Source organism: Squalius cephalus, assembly GCF_949319135.1.
Source record: "Squalius cephalus genome assembly, chromosome: 1".
In the NCBI taxonomy this organism is placed as follows: domain Eukaryota; kingdom Metazoa; phylum Chordata; class Actinopteri; order Cypriniformes; family Leuciscidae; genus Squalius; species Squalius cephalus.
In genome coordinates this window covers 57,821,099-57,845,361 of record NC_137122.1, presented here as the reverse complement: position 1 = coordinate 57,845,361, position 24,263 = coordinate 57,821,099, and the positions used below count along the sequence as shown (strand labels likewise).

General features: G+C 36.5%; 1 protein-coding gene across 1 annotated transcript; it reads right to left on the bottom strand.

The window, feature by feature from the left end:
• Nucleotides 1-7,765: 7,765 nt before the first annotated feature.
• On the bottom strand, nt 7,766-23,886 carry LOC307160346 (5-hydroxytryptamine receptor 3A-like). Its single transcript, XM_079874397.1, has 9 exons — nt 23,816-23,886; nt 19,735-19,940; nt 17,764-17,808; nt 17,327-17,436; nt 14,767-14,939; nt 14,488-14,645; nt 10,297-10,507; nt 9,026-9,157; nt 7,766-8,630 (listed from the first exon to the last, which is right to left on the bottom strand). Exons 1-9 carry the CDS (start codon nt 23,853-23,855, stop codon nt 8,398-8,400), a joined length of 1,308 nt encoding a protein of 435 aa, XP_079730523.1. The 5' UTR covers nt 23,856-23,886; the 3' UTR covers nt 7,766-8,397.
• Nucleotides 23,887-24,263: the final 377 nt, after the last annotated feature.

Here is a 24,263-nt window from a genome sequence, read left to right as displayed (position 1 = left end):
TTCGTTCACAGCAGTGGCCCCCAGCCAATTTGAGTTTGAGATCACTGGACTATAAGTAACTTTACAACTCCTTTTCAACGTATTTTAACCTTAACCCAAACACACAGCAAAAACTCCAGTGTTAAATTAACACTCCTGGAGTTTATATGAGTCCACACTCAAGAGTGTAAAGTGTTAAAATATGAGTGTTAAATTAACACTCAAGAGTGTTAAAGTTAATGAGCTAATTAAGTGATTAATTGAGTGATGATTGAGCATTATTGAAGACATCTGATGTTAACAAGCAGAATCACTGAAGGAGAAAATCTCAAATTGTAAGCCAGCGTTATGGTGATCAGTGTTTGCTTTAGTTGGACTCTTGACCCTTATATGTTTACTAATTTTGCTTGTCTGCTGTTATTGATTTATAACAGTCAGATGAACAAAGAAAACATGTGATCTGATGGTGTTGGTTATGTTTTGACATAATCATGTTGTGATCTGAAAAACGAAACTTATTGAGATTTTGAAGAGTTTGTTTTAACTTGCTAATTATAGCAGCTCTGTGATTCTACAGCATATGATTTGCAGTATTTTTAACATAATCCAAAATATTTAATAAACATTGTTCTGATCAAAAGACTTTCAAATGAATTGTTTTAATAATCAATAATCAGCCTGTGAATCTCAACAATGGTGACAATAATAAAGCATGTTGCAGTGCATTCTGGGTGCCACCAATCAAAACTCATTCATGACTCCCATCATGCATTGCGGTATGAATAAATTATGATCTGAATTGTCTAATTTCCTTTTCCTAATTGTATATTCTGCTCGTCACCATTGTTGAGATGCATAGACTGAATCTTGACGTCTGTGTGTGCCTAAAAGAAAGTTGTTGTTTTTTTCAAAACAACTTTTAAGAAATCCTTTGTATTATATCTACAATTCTGGATATATATATAGAATCACAATTATGCTGTAATGTAATCAACAACATAAATCTAAGTCAGAAATAAGGGTCTTAATGAGTATCAAGTTCAAATGATGATTGTCATAACATAACCAACACCATCAGATCACTTTTTCTCTTTGTTCATCTGTCAGTTATAACTCAGATACAGCAGCCAAACAAAATCTAAAGTAAACATATAAGGGTCAAGAGCCCAACTAAAGCAAACACTTACAATTTGTGATGTTCTCCTTCAGAGCACCGTCCTTCGGATGAGACGTTAAACCGATGTCCTGACTCTCTGTGGTCATTAAAAATCCCAGGATGTCCTTCGAAAAAGAGTAGGGGTGTAACCCCGGCATCCTGGCCAAATTTGCCCCTTGGCCCCTGTCCATCATGGCCTCCTAATCATCCCCATATACTGATTGGCTTCATCACTGTCTCCTCTCCACCAGTAAGCTGGTGTGTGGTGGGCGTTCTGGCGCAATATGGCTGCCGTCGCATCACCCAAGTGGATGCTGCACATTGGTGGTGGTTGAGGAGATTCCCCCATCTATGTAAAGCGCTTTGAGGTCTCAGAAAAAGCGCTATATAAATGTAACGAATTATAATTATTATTATTATTATTATTACTTAATTAGCTCATTAACTTTAACACTCTTGAGTGTTAATTTAACACTCATATTTTAACACTTTACACTCTTGAGTGTGGACTCATATACACTCCCAGGAGTGTTAATTTAACACTGGAGTGTTTGCAGTGCACCTAACGGGTCCACTAACACTCTACTAATGCTCTCTTGAGAGTTAGTTGACTTGTACTTACAAAGTTACTTATGTTTAGTAGAGTGCACTGTTAAAAAACTTGCTGTAAAAAAAGGTCAAATTCTGACAGTATCATACCATTTTCCATTAAAACAGTAATATACCGTAGAAAACAATGCATTCTGGGTCATTTTGTCATTTTCGAGAAAATAGCCTACAGTTCAAAATCACACCCTATACCCTCATTCACTATTCCCTACATTAGCTCACTAATATAGTCCACTTGAATGAAAAGAAGAGAGTGAATTCAGGCACTGATGAACTCCTGATAAGCAGAATCACTGAAGGACAGAGAAACAAGAACAGAAAAAAGAGAAACACAAGAACTACAACAGACTTCTAGCCACAGAGCGTGAAAACAGTTTACAAACCAGTTTAACATTATTTATTTCATACATGTACAAAAGTTCTGGTTGAGAATTAACATATATTTAGTTGTTGGTGTTTTATTGAATATAATAAAGTTTGTAGTCACCATTATGGAGATCAGTATTTGCTTTAGTTGGTCTCTTGACCCTTGTCTTTTTACCATTAGTTTCTCTTTGGCTACTGTAACTGTGAGTTTATAAAGCACATTTGTTATGGCAAGAAAAGCCAAGAGGAAGTTGATGAGGTGTTTTTGGCTGTTATGATGATGCCATCATTTTGATTCTCTGTTCTCATTCTGTGGATATAAATTGAATTTATGTGTATTTAATTTTAAACCTATATCTGTGAATCTACAATATGAAATCCAGCAATGATTCTGTATTCAGTTATTCTGAAGGATATTGAAGTCATATATTGAATTTAAACTTTCTTAAAGGGACATTGTGTAGGAATTTCTCCCATCTAGCTTTGAAATTGTATTTTGCATTCAAACAAATAGTGCTCTCCAGCGCCTCGCTTTTTCAAATGCGTTTTGCATCTACGGTAGCCGTTATGTACCAAAAAGCTATGACAGGATGTCTTATAATAGCACTTCATCGAGTTTTCCTTCGGGTGAACTGGTTTGTTATGTCAAACAAACTAAAACTTGACACAACGAACAAACGAATGTTACAGTTTTGAACAAACAAAACTTACAACCTTGTTTTTAGGGCCTTCTCTACTTTACTCAATAGCTGCTATTCATCAAAGAGCCTGTTTAACTTTTAACTATAAATGTTCGACTGTCTATAATAAAGTACACAACCAAGCAATGAAAAAAAGCTTGTAATTAAGACCGTAACATTGACTTACCTGTCGAGAAGAAAGCAGGCAACTTCAGCGTCTCTTTTGAAAGCTTTCTCCTGCATTAGCTATCCCGAATTTAACCCTTGTTTTTTTGTAATCTCCGGTCACGTTTTCTTTTACAGTCTATTTTGGACTTTTTCGACGATGAGGACTCCTTATCCTGTGACTCAGCATTTGTATATGGTCCTCCATTATAAATAACCGTGCAGTGCAGTCTTTTAAACTTGCCGGTGCAGTGCCTCTCACTGCTCTGCGCCTCCGCTTCTGCTGATTTCAGTCACGTGACGCTGGTTCTGAACGAAAACGCGTTGTGGAAACGCGTTGGCCTAGTACTTTTTGTCCCTCTCTGCTATTTTAGTTTTTCAAGATGGCGGAACTACATGGAAGCCTCTGTAAGAATTGATAAATTAGGAAATTCCAGACAGTCTGTTTCGGGGGTGACCAGGCCCTGAGAGGACAAAAGGACCTCTCTGGAGATTAGCATTTGAACTGGCTCTCACGCACCATCGAGACGAAAGTCTCACCTCCGAGTCATCCTAATCTACATCTCTATCCCTCTCCCCTCACCCCTCTCTCTCTCAGATGATCACCTGAATTCACCCAACAAAATGTATAGTTTAATATGAATGATTAACAGAGTATTTTCATGTTTGGTATCGTTTAAAATGTCACAGTGCGACTGGTACAAATGTCTCATTTCAGATTAACTAAAACAAAAGGTAATAAGGTTTTGAAGGTTTATGGATAACTAGCATACAAGGAGGGGTTGGTCTCTCAAGCAAATGGTCACACCCCCCCAAGAGGTGCTACAGTGTACCTCCGAATGCAAATTGACTATTGTTAGCACATGTTTACATGTGAAAGAGGTCTGGCTATTTAATGGAGTACAGCAGAGAGTTCGGGGCCTTTTCTGTACTTCAGATGGCCCGTGAGGCTGAGAGACCGAGATCTCTCAGCCTCATGTATTTCTTAATGTTGGGTTTGCATCTTTTCTTTATTCCGGAGAATTTGATGTTTTGTATCGATTATCTTTGAATTGATTATGAAATTGGCATGATACATTTACCTGACATAATAAATTGTTACGTGATTATTCCAACTGATTTTGACATTGTTCATTTAATGGTTAAAAGGAATAGTCAAACATTCGCTCACTTTTAGTGAGGCACAAACATTATTAAAACCTTTCATTTATGGAGTCAGATGAATTAACGAGTAAATATATGATCAATATATTGCATTTAACCAACCAATACTTCGCATGAGAAAAGGACAGTAACACGTGATACCTTCCCCGTGTATTGGCGAACCGGAGATTGGACCAATATTTCACGGGCCTTACACCTCCATGGACCTACCCATCCCAAGTATATAAAGATAATAAATTCTTAATTTACGGGCATAAGTCAGATAATTAGCAGAGGTATTTGTACACCATTGAGGACATATTTATGAATAAAAATATTGATTTTAGATAATAAAATACCTAAAAACCTACACATTGTCCCTTTAACTCCTCCTTGCTGACAACAATCAACAATCAGCATATGAATCTCAACAATGGTGACAATCAAAAGTTTGAATCACTGCAGTATGAATAAAAAAATTTAAAAAATATATTGCCACCATTGTTGAGAGACGTGCTGATTTTTGATATCTCTGTGTTTCTACGAGTCAGTGTATCTCAGTTTCTTTGGTTGTGCATGATGTGTTAAAAAAATCTGTCACTGATTGCTGTAATTTTACAGTGGTTTTAATGTAATACTTTTGATGTAGGATTAAACTCAGAATGAGATTAGTGAATGGACAGGCTATACTGTATGATTAGTTTGTCAGCATAATCAATACAACAAACTGCATCCACAAACCATGTGTGTATGCATAAGTGTGACTTGCAGTGCAATAACACAGTTTTAGCAGCAAGAGAAAAACTGATGTTAAAAAGTCAAGGGTCAGCATCCCAACTAAAGCAAGCACTGATCTCTATAATGGTAACTTCAAACAAACCATTTTCAATTAAACATCTCAATAACAACTTCTGACAGAAATAAAGTCATACTGTTAATAATAAGTGTAATAATGTGTAATGGCTGGAAGTCAGTTGTAGTTCTTGTGTTTCTCTATTTTCTGTTCTTCTGTTCCTCTTTCCTTCAGTGATTCTGCTTGTTAACAGCAGGTGTTCATCACTAATGCTCAACAATCACTTACATAAGCACTTAATTATCTCACTGCAACACTGCTTCAATGTTACTTTTACTCTTTATAGTGTGGATTTTCCTGTGGGGTTGAAAGGGTTAACAGTGTAAGATTAAAAGACACACACATAAAATATATTTAACAGTAATAAACTGTAAGTTTTAAAACAGGAATAAAAATGATATTTTATTATTAAAAAAAAAAACTTGTTGGTTTTATCTGTGCTGCTGAAGCAGTTTGTGTTGTTGGTTTATTGGAAGTCATTGGACACTTGCTTTCTTCATGAATGAATCAGCTGGTTTGAACGAATTGGTTGAATGAATGATTCTATGATTCAATTATTACAACTTGCAGCCACCTACAACAACAACAACAACAACAACAACAACATTTATTTATAAAGCACATTTAAACACAATATAGATTGATCCAAAGTAGGGCTGTGCGATATATATCGCGATATTGTTATGCGCATCTCGTCAGTAAAGCCGGTTCCTTGATTAGTAGTAAATCGCCATCACCTGCTTTCAGATGAAGCGGCATTTAGGGCTGAGGAGATAATTAAGTGATTAATTTAGTGATGATTGAGCATTATTGAAGACACCTGATGTTAACAAGCAGAATCACTGAAGGAGAAAATCACAAATTGTAAGTTACCATTAAGGTGATGGGTGTTTGCTTTAGTTGGGCTCTAGACCATTATATGTTTACTTTAATATTTACTGTTGTTTGTCTGCTGTTATTGATTTATAACAGTTAAATGAACAAAGTAAAATGTTATCTTATAGTGTTGGTTATGTTTTGACATAATCATGCTGTGATCTGAAAAAGGAAACTTATTGAGATAGTTTGGTTTAACTTGTTAGCAGCAGTTTAGTGAATCTTCAACCTATGATTATCAGTATTTTACTTATAATTCTAAATATTTAATAAACATTTTTCTGATCAAAAGACATTCAAATAAATTAATTTAAAACACAGACATCAATAATCAGCCTGTGAATCTCAACAATGGTGACAATAATAAAGCATGTTGCAGTGGCTACCACCAATCACAACTCATTAATGGCTCCCATCATGCATTGCGGTATGAATAAATTATGATCTGAATTGTCTATGTAATTTACTTTTCCTAATTGAATATTCTGCTCCTCACCATTGTTGAGATGCATAGACTGAATCTTGACATCTGTGTGTGCCTAAAAGAAAGAATTTTTTTTTTTTTAAACAACTTTTAAGAAATCCTTTATATTATATAAAAAATGCTGGGCATTTAAGCAGATTCACTAACCAACAACATAAATCGAAGTCAGAAAGAAGGATTTTAAAGAGTTCAGTGATCAAGTTCAAATGATGATTGTCATAATATAACCAACACCATCAGATCACTTTTTTCTTTGTTTAACTGGTGATTATAATTCAGAAACAACAGACAAACAAAATCTAAAGTTAATAATATATGGGTCAAGAGTCCATCTAAAGCAACCATTGATCGTCATAACGGTAACTTACAATTTGTGATTTTCTCCTTCAGTGATTCTGCTTGCTAACATCAGGTGTCTTCAATAATGTTCAATCATCACTAAATTAATCACTTAATTATATCATTAACTTAAACACTCTTGAGTGTGGACTCATACACTCCCAGGAGTGTTAATTTAACACTGGAGTTTTTGCTGTGTACAACGAGCCGTAGTTAACTTACAAGCTGAGCCATATCGTATTAATTATCGCTGGCGATACGTCCGTGATATTAATGCGATATGGCTCAGCTTGTCAGTTAACTACGGCTCTTTGTAGTAAATGCCGCTTCATCTGAAAGCAGGTGATGGTGATTTACTACTAATCAAGGAACCGGCTTTACTGACGAGATGCGCATAACAATCTCACGATATATATCGCACAGCCCTAATCCAAAGTGCTGTACAGAGTACAAAGCAGGTCTACACTATCAAAAAGCAACAACAACAAAAAACACCACAACAACAAAAATTTAAAAAGTTTCCAAAAGCTAAAGAATAAAAATGCATTTTAAGAGTAGATTTAAAAACCTACTGGTGCGTTTTAGTTTCATATGTGACCTGTGCTGGCAAAATAAGCCAGATCGGTCTAACCACGAGCTACAGGCTAAACAAGTGAAATACTGCATGTCAATACTGCATGCTATCATGGAAGTGTCCATCCTCTGAAAACATGAAAAGTAAACAGCAGAAATTTCTCATTTTCATGCTTTTAATTCAATATTGAGTCGATATATACCTGTTTTGTATGGATGATAGTGAGTGCTCAGTCGGTGCTAATGCTTTAAATGCCTTGCGAGCAGCGAATATTGTTGGAGCAATTGACATGGAACATTTTGCTCAACTTACTATTGACTACTTTAGTGATAATGCTATCACCAAAACAAAATGACTGTGGACATTAATGTAGCAAATCTTGAACAATGGTTGGGTATATGGACACAATATGAAAATATCAATGAACTTTGCTACTGTAGCTGTGTTAATTAGCACTATTAATCCTGCCACACATGCATGCATAGAAAATCATGAACCTTTTTCACAGAATGTAGTCCTTTTTTTATAAACTTGCAAACATGAGATGGGCAATTTGTTATTTATTGTTATTTTTTTATATTCTGTTGCATACTTTTGCTACATGGATTGCTACATGGATAGCCCTTAAGCAGTGACATGCTTCTCAAACTGATTGCTTAGTAGAATAATCAGTTAGGTAACAATGTTGAAAATTCTTTACATAGGCCTAGATATTTTGAATAAAGTTATATTTTTCCTATAACATATAACAAAAAAAAAAAAACATATTTCCCCTATAGACATGGGTTTTATTGTTATTATTTAACATTTTACGGTTGCTAGGTGATTATATTTTGGAACCTTCAGAAAACTTTTGATATTTCTCAATATTGATTTTGCTGACTCTATCAACTTCAAACAGGAGAAGTTCAGTCAATTTGTCAGTTTGAAGGTACATATAACACATCATATAATCCCAGCCCAGTTTTAGTTACATTTAAGTTTGTCTAAATGGAAAGAAACAAATTCAGAAAACTCAAAACAAAATGAAACAATTCAGAATCGCTTAAAATGCATCAATTCTGTGAACTCAAAAGAAAAAGAAACTTCTAAATACTCATAAAAGTTAATTTGATTGAACTAATTTGTTTAATTTAAGTTTGCCCTACTCAAACCAATTGATTATTTTAAGCATTAGGGATAATACCAAAGCTTCCAAAGCACAGACATAAACACAATAATAGTGATTATGTAAAGAACTAAGAAGGTCACATTTATGATCCTTGCCAATCTGGTCCAGGACAGTTGCTTTCGTCGAGTTGCAGCCCGACACTCAGTGAGGATCTGCTTCAGACGGTTTAGGGAATAAGACTCTTCATTCTGATCTTTAACTGAGTCTGGAGGATTCTGCTGGTCTATTACACTGTCTGTGAGAGGAAAAAGCAAAGCATGGCTCTGGATAAATGGTGTTTTGTCTGCATAATCTCATATATGATTTTTCCATGAATTGTTTTTTTGGGGGGGGGGGGGGGGGGTGGCTTGTTTTCGACACAATTAAGTGGTTTTACATTAACTAATTTTAGATTTCAAATGCCATTTTCATCCATCCATCCATTATTCAAACCGTTTGTACTAAAAAAATGTATGGAGTTTATTTACTCAAAGATTAATTAGCTTTTCTCTACATAAGTACCAAAGTGACAAATCAAACAAATATTAAGTCTAATTAAGTTTAATTTCACTAATAAACCTTAATTTGTGAAGTAAAAGTATAAAATACATGAAATTGTTCCTCATAATCAGATGCTGTGTCGACTCTTACCATCTTGTCCACTAACAGCAGCTGTAGTTTCCACTGATCTCTTCTTAGCTCCTTTAACCTTCAGATAATTCACAAGGATGCTCTCCACCATGCTGATGGCAATTAGACAGAAAATCACACTGCAGTAAATCCCTGTGAAAAACAGCAAACTGTAAACATTGTTGTGATTCATACACTGATTCTTGTAGTTTGTGTGTGTCTATAATGCTCTAGCTGAAAACCATTTGTGCACTTAATATTTTTAAAATCCTGCATTTTATTAGATTTCCACAACGCTCTCATGCTGTAGAATCACATAACTACTATAATGTAAGCATAAAATTAATAATGCATTACCTAATCAGGTCATTAGACTCTGAATGAGATCAGTGAATCAAGCCAGTACTTGATGATTATGGATCATCAACAAATAGCCAAAATCAACTAATCACTTTTGGTCTTGGCTTTTTACCATAACGAATGTGCTATAAAAACACATTCGAAAATCAAGGGTCAAGAGCCCAACTAAAGCAAACACTGCGTTTCCCAAAAGCATTGTAAGTTGATCAGAGGGACCATTGGTGGCAATTGTTCTACAATAAACTTTGGCTTAAGCTTCTGTAAAATGGAGAAAACAGAATACAACTAATAAAAACTAATAAATAGGCCTATACGTGAAATATATTTCACTTAAATTATTACAGATTAACAAAACGAAAGGAAATATTGAGTTTCGGTTCATTGTGACACACTCCAAAATTCACAGAAAGGAAAGGAAACCTAGACAGCAGGAAGTGGCACCATATTAAATTAAATACAATATTAAATACAACAGGAAAAAGAATAACTGTTACTTTTATATTTGTAGGAAATACAAATATATATTTGTATAATATAGCCTACTTTACTGTATAATATACTTAAATTAAAAAATATATTTTTATATTTTTGGTTACGCCATATATCTCTACCCATCTGGTATACTTCCAGTAATCTGAAAGAACTCACTGAACTAATAATTAAACACAGAACTGGAAGTCAGGAGGAGGTTGATCTTGTGCTCTGTTTCCCTCTGCTGGACAGGTCATGGTGTGACAGGAGGCATCGCTTTGATTTGAGGAGGATTTGCAACTTGTTCTGCCTTTAATCCATAAAGTCTCAACTATATTTCATTTTACTGTAGGTTTAATGCATATTGTTTGATTGATGTGACTTCATTTGAGATTCAGTTATAAGATTGCATTCTTAAAAAATTAAGTAACATTAAATAATCATGTCTATGTTAGACTCACCAATCAGAGGGATTTTATCAGCCGTAGAGGGAAGTGTGTCATTAAGAATCAGCAGCATCACAGAAATAGACAGCAGTAAAGTTATTTTGAAGGTCACAATGTCTGATGCATTTGTATCAATGAAGAAGGAGGCCACATCCAGTATGAGGAAGAAAAATACTGGTAGGATAATGTTGATGACATACAGTAGAGGTCTCCTTTTTATGGTGATCTGCAATGAAGAGAGAGAGAGAGAGAGAGAGAGAGAGAGAGAGAGAGAGAGAGAGAGAGAGAGAGAGAGAGAGAGAGAGAGAGATTAGCACATCACAATGGACTTTGACACTTTAACAATGAATACACTAAGAGAATACATAAATAAAATAGGGGATGGGAGTAGGGGTTGCACAGACTACTCGACTTTAATGCTCTGTCACAACGGTTTAAGCTTGATGTCAACTAGTCGCTGGTCATGGCCTTTAGAGGGCGCAATAGGATAAGAAAGCTTTTACCAGCAGGCATAGGATGTAGACTTATTACTAACCGGGGAGCGTTTCCCAAAAGCATCGTTAGCCAACTATGTTCGCGAGTTCTGTTGTTATCAGCATAGTTCAACGAGTCGGTGTTTCCCGAAACCATCGTTCTAACGAACATTTGCATACAACATCGCACAGTTGTGTGGTTGGGACGACAGCTCTCGACCTGTGGTTAGAAGCAGAGTTTCTAGTTTGCATGACATGTGGACTTAAAGGGGTCATATAATGGTACATGCACTTTTACAAGTTGATTGTACTGAAATGTGTGTTGGCAGTGCCTGTACACAACCATCATAAAATGATAAAAATCCATCCAGTGGTTTTTTTTTAATCTCTTTATATGTTTTCCAATCTCTAAAATCAACCCGTTCGAACTAGTGATGTCACACGGTCGGACACCCCTCCCATGATTGTTGATTGACAGCAGCGTTTCAACACAGTCCCACCCTCGCTCGTGAGCGAGGTTTTCTGTCATCATAGTCTGCGCGGGCGCGAGTCATAGTTGATACTCACTGACTGGAGCACTGTCTATGAGCAGAATGGCGTCTAAGCGATTGTGGTGTACTGTTCTTGGGTGTAATAAGGAACACAGCATCATGTTGATGTTCCTAAATCCGAACCGCTGAAGACGCAGTGGCTGAGTTTGTTTTCGAAGGGAATATTCCCCACGATCAACGTCAATGCTTTCATGTTTGCACGAATCATTTCACCAGACTGATTTACAAACGAGGGTCAGTATAAAGCTAGTTTTGCTAAGAAGCTGCTCCTGAAAAAAGGATCGGTACCAACTATTTGTGTTCCTGCTGCACCTCCAGAAGAAGTGAGTGTAACGTTTTATTAACCTTTATATTAATATTTATATTTATCTTTGTAAATCGCTTGCACGCTTCACAATGAATGCGGTTATTTTTACACTCAGGGTAACGTTACATTACGGCATGTTTTCTATGTACAACGTTATCAATATAATTCATAATCCCACGTTTATAATAAACAACGCGTTATGGTTATTGTGTTACAAACGGTGTACGCACAGAACAGAGGGGCGGGGTGAGCAAAGCTCATTATCATTTAAAGACACATGCACTTAAACGGCGTGCTGAAAACAGAGCTGTTTTTGACCAGGTAAAATGAGTGTTTTCTTACAATACTATTGAGAATTTTCAATTAAAGTATATTACAAACTTTTCATTTAGACCCTAAAGAATCATATTAGCTTGTACAAAAATGGCATTATATGACCCCTTTAATAAATCCTTATCTTGAGAAATAAGCAAGCTGACATTCAGTACAACCTGTGTCTTTAATTTAGAATACATACAAATGTGATTTACGACTTTTAGTTTGTCAAGAGATTTAAAGTGTTGTTTTTGAAGAGTGCGCATGTGTGAACGTGCTCTACTACGCAAGAACGAGCCTATGATTGAATCTGGAAATAAAGCAAAATAACTGAGAAAAATGAGAAATAGTCCTCAGATGCCATGTCTGTAATTTATAGCAAATCATCTAGCATTAATTCGATCTCAAACAGATTCATTATAAGAAGTTATTACTCCAAAGTTATTACTTCTACAGTCGTGACTAGCTAGTTGATTTCTTCAACGATGCATCGTACTAAGGTGGTTAAGCAGCGAGTTACGTTGTTGTTCGGGAAACGCACCCCAGATTGACTTTATTTCTGTCAGATGTCACAGCTGGCTCAAGGATGTGACATTAAGGGGAGACGACACAGAAGAATAAGCTCAAAAGAAATAATTTATTACATCTAAATTAACAAAATAACATAATCAAACCGTCAGTCATCAGCAATATCAGTCAGTATGAAATGCAAGTGAATGGATGTGTAACTATGTTGTCAGGACAAGTGCATGGTTGTGAAACAAAGTAACATTCTCAAAACTGACGCCCAGATCTGCCAAACTGCTCAAGCAACAACTTAGCAACGGCCCGACTAGCCACACAGCGTTGCTTAAATAGGAGCCAAGACAGGATTCAGGTGCTCTCAGACCACGCCCCAATCACCAATCAAGCCTGCAAAAAGAAACAACAAAAAACAAACCCACACAAAACAATCTGAATCCTAACACAGTCGTCTACAGAAGTTCGTATTAAGAATCAACAGAGGTTTAGATTAGTAATGGGAAACCAAGGCTTTCTAAAGCATTTGAGGCTTTCATCAAATTGAGATTAATTTACTCAAAGCTTTTAACACAATGCGAATTAGTGACATCTGGTGGCCACACTTGTTTTCTCCTCCATATCTTACAAATCACTACCCTGGCAAGCCAGACCTACATCAAGATGTTAGGTCTGGCAACTCACCATAGACACGGCTCAATCTGAGGGTCGGGATAAACGGCTGTCTTTCAAATTCCCTCTGCACGCAATAGGACAGCGCTTCAACCAACCAGAGCGTTTTCCCAACAGCGGAGCTAACGTTAGTTGATAGATTCAACTTTTGCCATATCTGGCCAGCAAATCTACGAACACATCTTCCTTTTTTAAGAATGACTTAAGTGCCGTTCTTTGCTCTTTTCTCAAAGAAAAGTTTAACTCCAAGTCCTCCAGAGTCGCGGCCAAAGCCGATTCGAAAGACTGCTGTTCGTCATCAGCCATTCTTTGTTTTCAAGTAGCAGGGAATTCACACAGAACCGTCACAACTCTGTCGTAATTATGTTAAGCCCGTCCACCGACTCTATACACGATGTGATTGGCCTGACCTGAGTTTGGTTTTTCCAGCTCGAAAGTCAGTGGAGAGTTGTTAGACTACCCTGGAAGTAAAATAAATTTTGCTACCGCTAGGGTGCGTCTAGATTTCTAGGCTAACAAATCACTGCAGAGCAGAAAAAGTGACCAAACTAAGCTTCGGAAGTCTGTGACACACAAGTTTGGGATCAATACAGTTCTATCTAATCTCATCTAAATTAATTTGTGCCAATGAGACCACAACTCGTGTCATCTGTAGCCTGATCAACGGATTCACATATTGATCAATACTATAAAATACACAAGTCTGTGATCATAATTATAGTAATTGAAATAATAAAGATTTTGGGTGTTCCATTTTTAACGGGAAGTGCAGTGTTAAATCGTTTAAATAAAACCCATAAACTGTATAAGCAAACCCTAGTAACCATAACCGTACAAACACATGAATAACCTATATCTCAGCACCAGAACATCGTACAGACATGGAGGTGGGCTTGTTTGTTTCGGTTGGGAAATCAGTCTGTAAATATCACCATGGTAACTCTGTAACCACACCTTAGCAACCGAGTGACGAGTTTTGCCACAGCAAGCACCACTCACATTTTCTTCAGGAAATGTACATTCTAGTTAAAGAATATAGTCTCTTGAACAACACATAGAATTTACTTGTTGACTTTTAACATTAAACTGTAAAATAACAGAAATAATACTGTATACTGTACTATAGTATAACTACACACTTTGGTGTAAAATAAAAATGGACAAAAAATGTATTGTGTTTAATCCTATGGTTTTGGAAAAGACTTTTTTTTTTTTAATAAATTCATTTATAAGGTATTTTGATGCCCCTTCCTTTTTAAGGGTTAAAGGAAAATTTAATAATTGAATAACAATTGAATAACAATGTTCTTTGGTTTTTATTTTTATAATTGTATATATTTAATATTGGCTTGCACTCCATTCTCTGTACCTGATATATCAGCTGATTCACTTCAATCCATTTAGTCATGTTAGCTTTAGTTTGATTTATATCGATGAGCTCCCACTCTCCCTGGGCCTGAAAGATCTCCTTTGACTCGAGGTTGATGGATGCTTTATCAGTTGCTACGTCCAGTTGAACCTCATCAGCTGTGATAAAATGTTATTATTAAAATTGTATTATTTTATATTAAAGTCAAATAGTTTAGAAGAATAAACCATTTTATGTTGTGTTTGTTTGTCAAAACTGATTCATGTGTTTCAGATGTACTTGGATACGCTGTAGACTGAAGTGTTATACTGCAGATTTGGGTGTCGAAGGGAAACTTGTAGAGATCCATCTTGCAGGACGTGGTCAGAGATAAAACGTCAGATGAGAGTGTAGAGCCTTCGCTGAGCAACAGCACATATGGAGACTCCCTTGTTCCAAACTCTGTCTTGATGCTAAATGGATAAAATATAAATTAGCACTGATTGTTACAGTTTTTCTCAATTGCTAAAACACTAAAACCCATTGGCTGAACAAAGTTCTCAGTTGCCTGAACTCATTTAGCTAATTGTGCAGTCTGGTGTCAATACCTTAAACCATTTCACATGGTAAAACACAATTTGCAGATCTCACTTAGACTTTTCAGCAAAACTCTAAACACATTCTCATTCTCAAAACACATCCTGCACTCTAATGCTCATGTCATACTGGTAAACACAAGAGGCAACAATCAAATATAAATAGATAGGGGGAGGAGGGCAAGAAAGGAGGAGGGACAATATTGCTTGTGATGTCGATGAAGTGCTCTGGCCTGGTCTGACCCAGCCCAAAGACAAGAAGAAGCACATGTTTACTCCTTTGATTTTTGTCCCTGTTAGTATTGTATACTGTAGTACAGTGCATTGTAGGCTGTATACTGTACAATGAACAAATTGTATGGCCCTGAACATTGTGCTTTCCATTTGTTACAGTAACAGCACTGCTCAATAGATTTTGACTGGTTGCAGGTTCATATCAACAAAGAACAAGAATTACTGTATCACAGAGACAAAGGACAAGTTTGTGAGATGCAGGGTACAGTACTGTAAAAATAGGGGTACAAGGAGGAGGAAAAACAAAAAATAAAAATGCAAAGAGCAAAGCAGAGTAGTAATTTCTGATCAATTTTGAGCTACTATGATAGAACATATTTTCGTTCATCAAAAGACAATGACGGAAAAATATGAAATTTGTTTTGAGGTTAAAAATTTACTTCTCCCTGAGAACTATGTGTTTTTTCTTCTTTTTTTTCCCTTTTATCAAGTGCAGTCATACAGTATGTCACAAATGAACTTTTTGATGGTACAGTAAGGTGTCACGGGTAAGTCTACAAACAGAATATCGTAGGTATCTTTCGAGAACTATATGTTTTGAACAATGTGTTTTCTGTTTTCTGGTGTATTGTTTACTGACTGCTTGATAGTGTATGTCATTTTGATCACTTTGTTAATGATTTGAGAGCAGTGTTTGATTTTGAACACAGGTAAAACTGTTTTGAGGCGAAAGTTTCATTTTGCGAGAGGAGTCAGAGGTTTTGTAAATAGTGCTTGAAGATGAGGTTTTGTGTTTAATGTTTTCAGAAAATGGAGCAAGGTTTCAGCAATTGTGTTTTAGCAATTGAGAAAAACTGTAAAGACATGATGATTGTAGACAGCAATTATTCAAATCAAATGTAAATGCAAAAGTAGCGTGCAGACTATACTGATTATCATGTTATGTCAGGGGTGACTAATCCTGCTCCTGGAGCACCACTGTCCTGCAGAGTTTAACTACAGCTCTGATTAAACACACCTGAACCAGCTGATCAAGAGCTGGATCTCATTTTGAAGGATACACACCCACATAGCAACATTGTTTCGGCCCAGATCCGGCCCACATCTGGCACTTGTGGAATGCGGATCTGGCCCACATGCAGTGTGGAATGATGGCACTTGGGCAGCTCACTCCTGTTTGCCAGATCTGGGCCACAAGCAGGCCATAGCAATGCCACATGTCAGCCAAGATCAAAGAAATAAGCCAGAACTGGAACTTATCTGAGCCACAAAGTCTGTGTATATTAAATATGGAGTCATCTCAGTCTTAATAAGCCTGTTAATCAGCAGAATCACTGAAGGAAAGAAGAGAACAGAAAAAGAGACGAGCAGAAACACAAGACTTCTTGTTGTTGAAAACTGTATCACCAGATCATCTTTGTTTCTGGGTTTCTTTGTAACAAATTACATGTTTTGGTAAAACTGTTACAAAAAACACAAACTCACTTGAAAAGCCAAGTCAAAATGCCCAACTAAAGACACTGATCACAATAATGATGACCAAATATTTTCAATAAATCATCAACATCTAAACCTCTGTTAATTTTCAATACGTGCTTCTGTAACCATATGACACAAATAAAGTGCAGCTGGTAATGCTGTTTGTGGAGTTGTTTAATCCTCCTCTGCTGAGATCTTCACAGATTTCATGTATTTTGTCTTCATTTGGATTGTCTTCATTTGGTCTGTTTCTTTTTTTTTCTGTTCTTGTTGTTTCTCTTTCCTTCAGTGATTCTGCTTGTTGACAGCAGGTGTTCATCATTAATGCTCAATCATCACTTAATAAATCACTTAAGTATCTCATTAACTTTAACTCTGATTCAGAGTTATTTTAGCTCTCTTTAGAGAGGGACCAAATGTTCTCTGAGCAGAGTTAACTTAACTCTGGGGATTTTGCTGTGCATTACCCTTATTCTATCCATACTTTTGCAACCTTTCTGATGTATCATTAAAAGGCAAAAACAGGTTCTGACAGAAGTATTGTTTTTTACCTTTCTTTTATACCAATGTCTGGAGTCCAAACCATATTTCTGGGTGCTGCAAATGTTGTAATTCCACAATAATTTTCAGGTTTCCACGTCATATTTGAATTTGGCCACACCTTAAAAGTTAAATGAAGGTCAGAGTGATTATAAGAGAGATACCACTCTCAGAAAAAAAGGTACAAAAGCTGTCACTGTGGCGGTACCTTTTCAAAAGGTACACCTTTGTACCTAAAGAGTGCATATAAGTCCCTCAAAGGTACATATTGGTACCAAACGTGTCCATATTAGTACCTAAATGGTACATATTAGAACCTTTTTGAAGGGTACAGTCCCAGTGACAGCTTATGTACCTTTTTTTCTGAGAGTGTTTATGCTTGAAAATCAAATAAAACCTTTAATCATAAGTGACAAAATAAGAATGAGAAGGTTTCTAAAACACTTACAGTTAACATTATGGCCTGTGTCGTGAGACTCTGGGCTTTTTCATTCTGTAGATAAAAAGAAGGGTTGAGAGATGATAATACAACTGCTTGCCCAGTTAACAATTTGATCTCACAGTGATCTCACCAAAAGCTCCAAGGATACTCGTGATGTGGTCATAATGTGGGTTCACAGTGAGCTAAAAGTGTAACCTCACAGCTGTGTGCTCATATTGCTGTAAAAACTAAAGGTGCCTCAAATGTCCTGTCGGATACTCAAGGAACTTCAAAATGTAATTTAAGTGTCTCAAAGCTCTTTCTCCTATAGTAGGGTTACTGGTGGAGCATTGACTATCTTTGCGGTTCTTGCTGGAACTTATGGGATCCTTTAAGCACTTTGTATTCAGGTCAGAGGTTCTGGAGTCACCTTTCCATTACCCTGAGAGTGAGACCTCGAAATGCTTTGGGGGAAATTAGAGGAACTCGAATTCTATAAAAGGGTTATCATTAAAAACCTACTTTTGCGAACTGGTCCTAGGTTTTTCGCCCGATCGGAACCAAACCAGTGCAGTACAATTCTCTCGACTCTTTAGATCAATAATTTTTCAAATAAAATTTAAACTTTTGCATTTGGATAGCTATAACAGGTTTGTTTAGCAAAAGGTTATAAAAGGTTCGTTTTTTGTGGTGGAGCCAGTGAAAATTTACAGTTTTTTACAATCACTTTGCTACTATTTTCAGAACCTTGATGTCATTTTTCAAAACTCTAGACACAAAACTCAAAACGGTTATCACTTGTAACACAGGCTGTCTAATGTTCAAAACATTGCATTGTGCATTCACATCTTTAAAGAAATCTTGCACTTGCACAATCATTGGTTCAAAAAACAAATTTACTGTGAAATACCATTGAAACATAACTATAGATCACCCACACACAAGCAACCGATAGTTTCACTGTGTCATTGTTCGTACAATCATTAAATATTGTAGAACAAAATAGGTGATACAGGTTTCATTATAGTACTACATGTACAGTAAATACATCTCTGTAAAAGTACTGCAGCAGTAGAGAGAACACTACAGACACAGTGGAATCATTGAACAAAGTTTGTAATATATTGATGCAAAACACTACAGTACAACCACAGCATAGGTTTATTTGAATCAAAGCTATAATACTGTGATTAGCTATGAAATAGAAAAGAAAAGACAGTACTGTAAAACATCAAATGCAGTGTTCCTCAACTTGCTTGCTTGTACTGTAAGAAACAAAACAGGAGTGATTATCTATACAGTGCAGTGCTGTCAATACTGTAAATAGTCTGAAAAGGTGGTACAGTATTTGGGACCATAGACACAGTGTCTGATGAAGCATTATGATAAAATATTAGGCTACATCCATGGATATTGTAGTCTAATTGGTATGCTCCACGCTAATTGGTGACAATGAATCTCGTTCTCTTGAAACTTTCATGATTTACAGTAAACATGGAATATTGTTTGTCTGTTTCCATACAACTATGCATTAAGAGTAATGCAACAGTTACTTATCATTTTGAGCAGTTGTATCAATTGATAGTTAGATCATTGTAAGGAAATGAATAGACACTCATTTGAAATGTAATGTGTGAATTGTCTTTTGAAATAGTAGTACTTTGATGTTAAGTTGTGTCATATTGAACAGGTGATTTTTGTTGAATGAACAAATGATCTAAGTTTTATGTGTATTGTATCCAAGCAATTGAGAAAAGGGTTAGAGTTTTGAAAAATGTGCATTTTGATCATTGGTTGTGAGTTTTGTGTCTAGAGTTGTGAAAAATGACATCAAGGTTCTGAAAATAGTAACAAAGTGATTGTAAAAAACTGTAATATTTGAATTAATCGAATCGAAAATCGAATTGAATAAAAAATCGAATCGAGATCTTGTGAATCGGAATTGAATCGAATAGGGACATCTGAATGAATTGATACTCAGCCCTACTGGACACATACCACATTTGTGATGGAGGTCACATACAGGTCCACATAAATGATGGCAGGGTTGAAGTAAGGGACGTCTTCAGGGTTGTCGTTGAATATCAAGGGCCACATTCTAGTATTCTGAGACTCACTCTTCTCCAAGCTGAAATATTCAAAAAGATCCTTTTTAGCTTTAGCTTTTTCTGGAGTACTGCAGCCTTCAGCATCAGATGTCTGCCCTGTAAGGAGGACGAAACCAGCAAAAACAATAAATAAATAAAAGCACAAATAAATATATACATAAATCCACAAACTTCTACATAGAAAAATAAATAAATGTGCAAATAAATACATAAATTCACATATCCATGCATAAATAAATATATAAATAATTAAATGTGCGAGGAAATAAAAAAATAAAAAAATAAAACCAATGTTGGGGGAAATTAAAAACATGTTAAAGAAAATGCTAAACTGAAAGTCTCTTTTCCTTCAAACCGTTTATACATTTTTGAATGTAGTTCCGTATTTATTTTTCCTTGGCGCAACATGCTAATGAGAGGGTGTCAATCAAACATCAGAAGGCGGTTACACAACCTTTGAAACATGAAAAAAAAAACTTTTGGTGAATTACAATAGGCCTACTTTTTTCCTAAAAATAACAGTTTACTGTACAAGATGTTGGCAGAAGCTCATACACAGTAAGTCATTCTGCCCACAAGGCATTTACTATAACTTTGCGAATATCGTTCATTTGAATGAATGATTGTAAGTTTTGTTTGTTTTTTCAAGCGCGCTCGTGGCTTTTTTCGAGTCTATCAAACAACTGTGGTAAGTAGGATCAGTCAACAAACCACTGAGTAATGTCTTCTCCTGTTATTGTCACTTGCACTTCGTGTCACATGTATAGTATAGCATTCTCTGTCAGCATTGAGGGCTTTACATGTGATAAATGCAGGGAGATAGTCAGGCGGATGGAGAAGATTTCAGAATTAGGGACACGCATCCAAACTTTAATCTAGGGTAGTAAGAATGCAAGGGCTTTAGAGACTGCTTTGGATGCGGCTAGCTTAGTGAACTCTGTACATTGTTTGGTTCCAGCTGTAGAGTCCGTGTAGCAAGGCAATTGGGTGAAAGTGAGGCGCAGTAGTCGCGGGACAAAACACTGCTCTTCCGTTCCGATTACAGCATAAAACAGGTTTTCCCCACTCAGTGAAACACCCACTGAGAATCCTGTTGAAAGTGCTCTAGTTATTGGCGATTCTATTACACGGAACGTGAAAATAGAGACACCAGCCACCATAGTCACATGTCTGCTGGGAGCCAGAGCACCAGATATCACAGCAAATTAAAAGTCGTAAATTCTCTAAGCTTATTATTCACCTCGGCACAAAAGATGTTCGACTTCGCCAGTCGGAGATCACTAACATAGGTGTGTGAACTCGCAAGTACGATGTCAAGGACTGTAATTTGCTCTGGCCCCCTTCCTGTTCGCCAGGGTGATGAGATACTTAGTAGAATGTCCTCACTCAATGTCTGGTTGTCTAAGTGGTGTCCGCAAAATAATATAGGGTTCATAGACAATTGGAAAAGTTTTTGTGGCAGACCTGACCTGTTGAAAAGAGATGGTATTCATCCCTCCTGGGATGGTGCCGCTCTTCTCTCTAGTAATATGGCACATAGTCTTAGAGCTCAAACATGACAATCTGGGGCTCAGGTCAAGAAGCAGACAGACTGGCTAAACCGACCGTCTGCCAGCTGTATCACGTCACCAAGGTCAGATAAATCCCATCACACAGACTTAATGTCTTCTCTCTTCAGCTGATTTCATCTAAGGCTGTGTCTGAAGTCAGTTGTAGTTCTTGTGTTTCTGCTCGTCTCTTTTTCTGTTCTCTTCTTTCCTTCAGTGATTCTGCTTGTTAACAGGCTTATTAAGGCTGAGATGACTCCATATTTAATATACACAGATTTTGTGGCTCAGATAAGGTCCAGTTCTGGTTTAGTTCTTTGCTCTTGGCTGACATGTGGCATTGCTATGGCCTGCTTGTGGCCCAGATCTGGCAAACAGGAGTGAGCCGCCCAAGAGCCGTCATTCCACGCTGCATGTGGGCCAGATCATCTTTCCACATGTGCCAGATGTGGGCCGGATCTGGACCGATGTGGGTGGGACAGTTGGGTGCACCGATTCATCCAGGCGCATATGATATATGACTGGGAGCTTATCAACAGTGTCAGTACAAAACAAGTCCTCATAATCACTCATCTCGGGAGCCTGTTTTTTGTACAGTATGTACTAAGTTGTATGTGGATAGACATAACATTGCATTTAGCTCCAGTATTTTAAGCTTGACCTGCTTGATACAGGTTGTTTTGAGAGTGGTAAATATTTCTCCATTGTTTGCAAGCAGGTCCACACTTTCACAATGAAAATAATATTGGTGGACTTCACTTTCCACTTAATTTACTCTTAATTTTTTTTTCACCAGTTCCACTAGATGGCGCCATCCGCCCACCACATATTGAGACTTGGATCTACATAACTTGGCAAAGTCATTCCATTGTGTCATATCATCTTCAGCCGCAGGCAGCAGCGGGACTTTATTTGGATGGGCACACTATGCGGCCAATCACATGGGAGGACAGACTAGGATCATTACCATTATGTGAAAGAAGGAAGATAGTGAGTGTAGTGGTACAGGCCAGATGCACAGAGCGATAGAGAGAGGCGGGGGAGCCGGATTTAAATGCAAGCGCGTTGGTAGGAAGGAAAGAAATATATCTGAATGCCAACCTGCTCTAAATACTAAAGTGTCTAAATGTTAACAATTGCTAGTAAATTGGGCTAAAATAGAAGGCTCCGAGTGATACTAAATGAAGAGCCCCAAGAGCCGGTTCTTTGAAAAGAGTCAGACCTCCCATCACTAGTTTCTAAACTCATCCCTGACCTGGTTATTATCTGTCAATAGATTTTCACCAAAAAATACTTTCTTGACACAGAACAACATCATATGAACAACAATTAATAGCTTCTGGACGGTGATTAATAAATGCAATTATAAAGTAAAGGAATTATAAACCTGGAACACACTGTAATTCATTTCACACTAAAATGTTTAACAGTGCAACAGTTCTATCATACCTCAATTAAACTCAGTACAAATATATATATAGCCTATATATGCAAGAATGTGAATAAGGATGGAAGACGGCAGTATAAGTGGGGTAAATTTGCTGCACTGCAAAAAATTGCCAGAAATTTACAGGATTAAAGAGTATTATTTTACAATAAATTACTGTAGTCAGAAATTTACTGTGAATAATGCATGGGTCATTTTCTGGGTCAGCAGAATGATGCTGACATCACAGTAACTTACTGTTTTACTGTGTTACTTATTATGTTACTCACTTTGCTAAATTGGTGTAAGCCAAATCTGCACAGATTTAGCGCAAATACTCATCTCATGAGTCATCATGATATATTAAATACAGCTTATTGCGCAGAATCTGTGCATATCTGGCTTACTTGAACACACACGTTACTATACGCAACAAATAACGGCGCGCTTGCTCATTTGCATTGAAGCAATAGCGAAGATTAAAAACCATTTGATCAGACATTCTGAATTTTGAATTTTAAATACATTCTGGGGAAAAACAATAGTTAAATGCACACAGACATTAATAATTAGCATATACTTAATGATTTGCGGTATGAAGCATGTCACCATTGTTGAGTTTCATATGCTGATTCTTGAGGTTTTTTTTTTCTTCTTTACTATGTATTTAAAAATCAATATTCAGAATGTTTGGTTACTGGTAATAAATCATGATTGCTGAAAATCTGTTAATAACAATTAATAGCTTCTGGTCAGTGATGAGTAAATGCAATTATAAAGAAATGCAACAATAAATCTGGAACACACTGTAATTCATTTCACACTAAAATGTTTAACTGTGCAGACATGAATGAACATTATCTAAAAATTAGCATGATCAAGATTAACAGATATTTAAAAAAAAAATAATTGTTGCCATTTTTAATGCCTAATGCATTAATAATGATGACAATTTAAAAATTATAGTAAAGTTTTATCATTAAACAATATTTACTTACCCATTGAGACAAGAAAAACTATTAGCCAGTGTAGGTGCATGGTCAATAGTGAAAAAAAAGTGTCTGAGATACTTCTCCTGTATAGGATGAGGATTCACTCTTGAACAGTCAATCATATGGTCATATTTATACACTGGGAGTGAGCAACGCATTCTCACACCCAATCATAGGCGGAGCCCAGATATTTTATTTTTGCTTTTTGCCTCTCATGCCATTTAAATTTTCTTTAAGATTTTTGGTTTGATTTTATTGTGATGGACCCTTTAACACATTCTGTTAACTAAAAGTAACGTTGCACCTACATGTCTACTAATTCTCATTAGAGTGTTACCACCATGAATAAAAAAATGTAAAAGCAGACGAAAGTAATAACATTTATTGTTTAGTGACCGTAACTATAAGATGAAGTATCCCAGCCAAGTGGGTTTTTGGTGGGCTGTCATTTGGG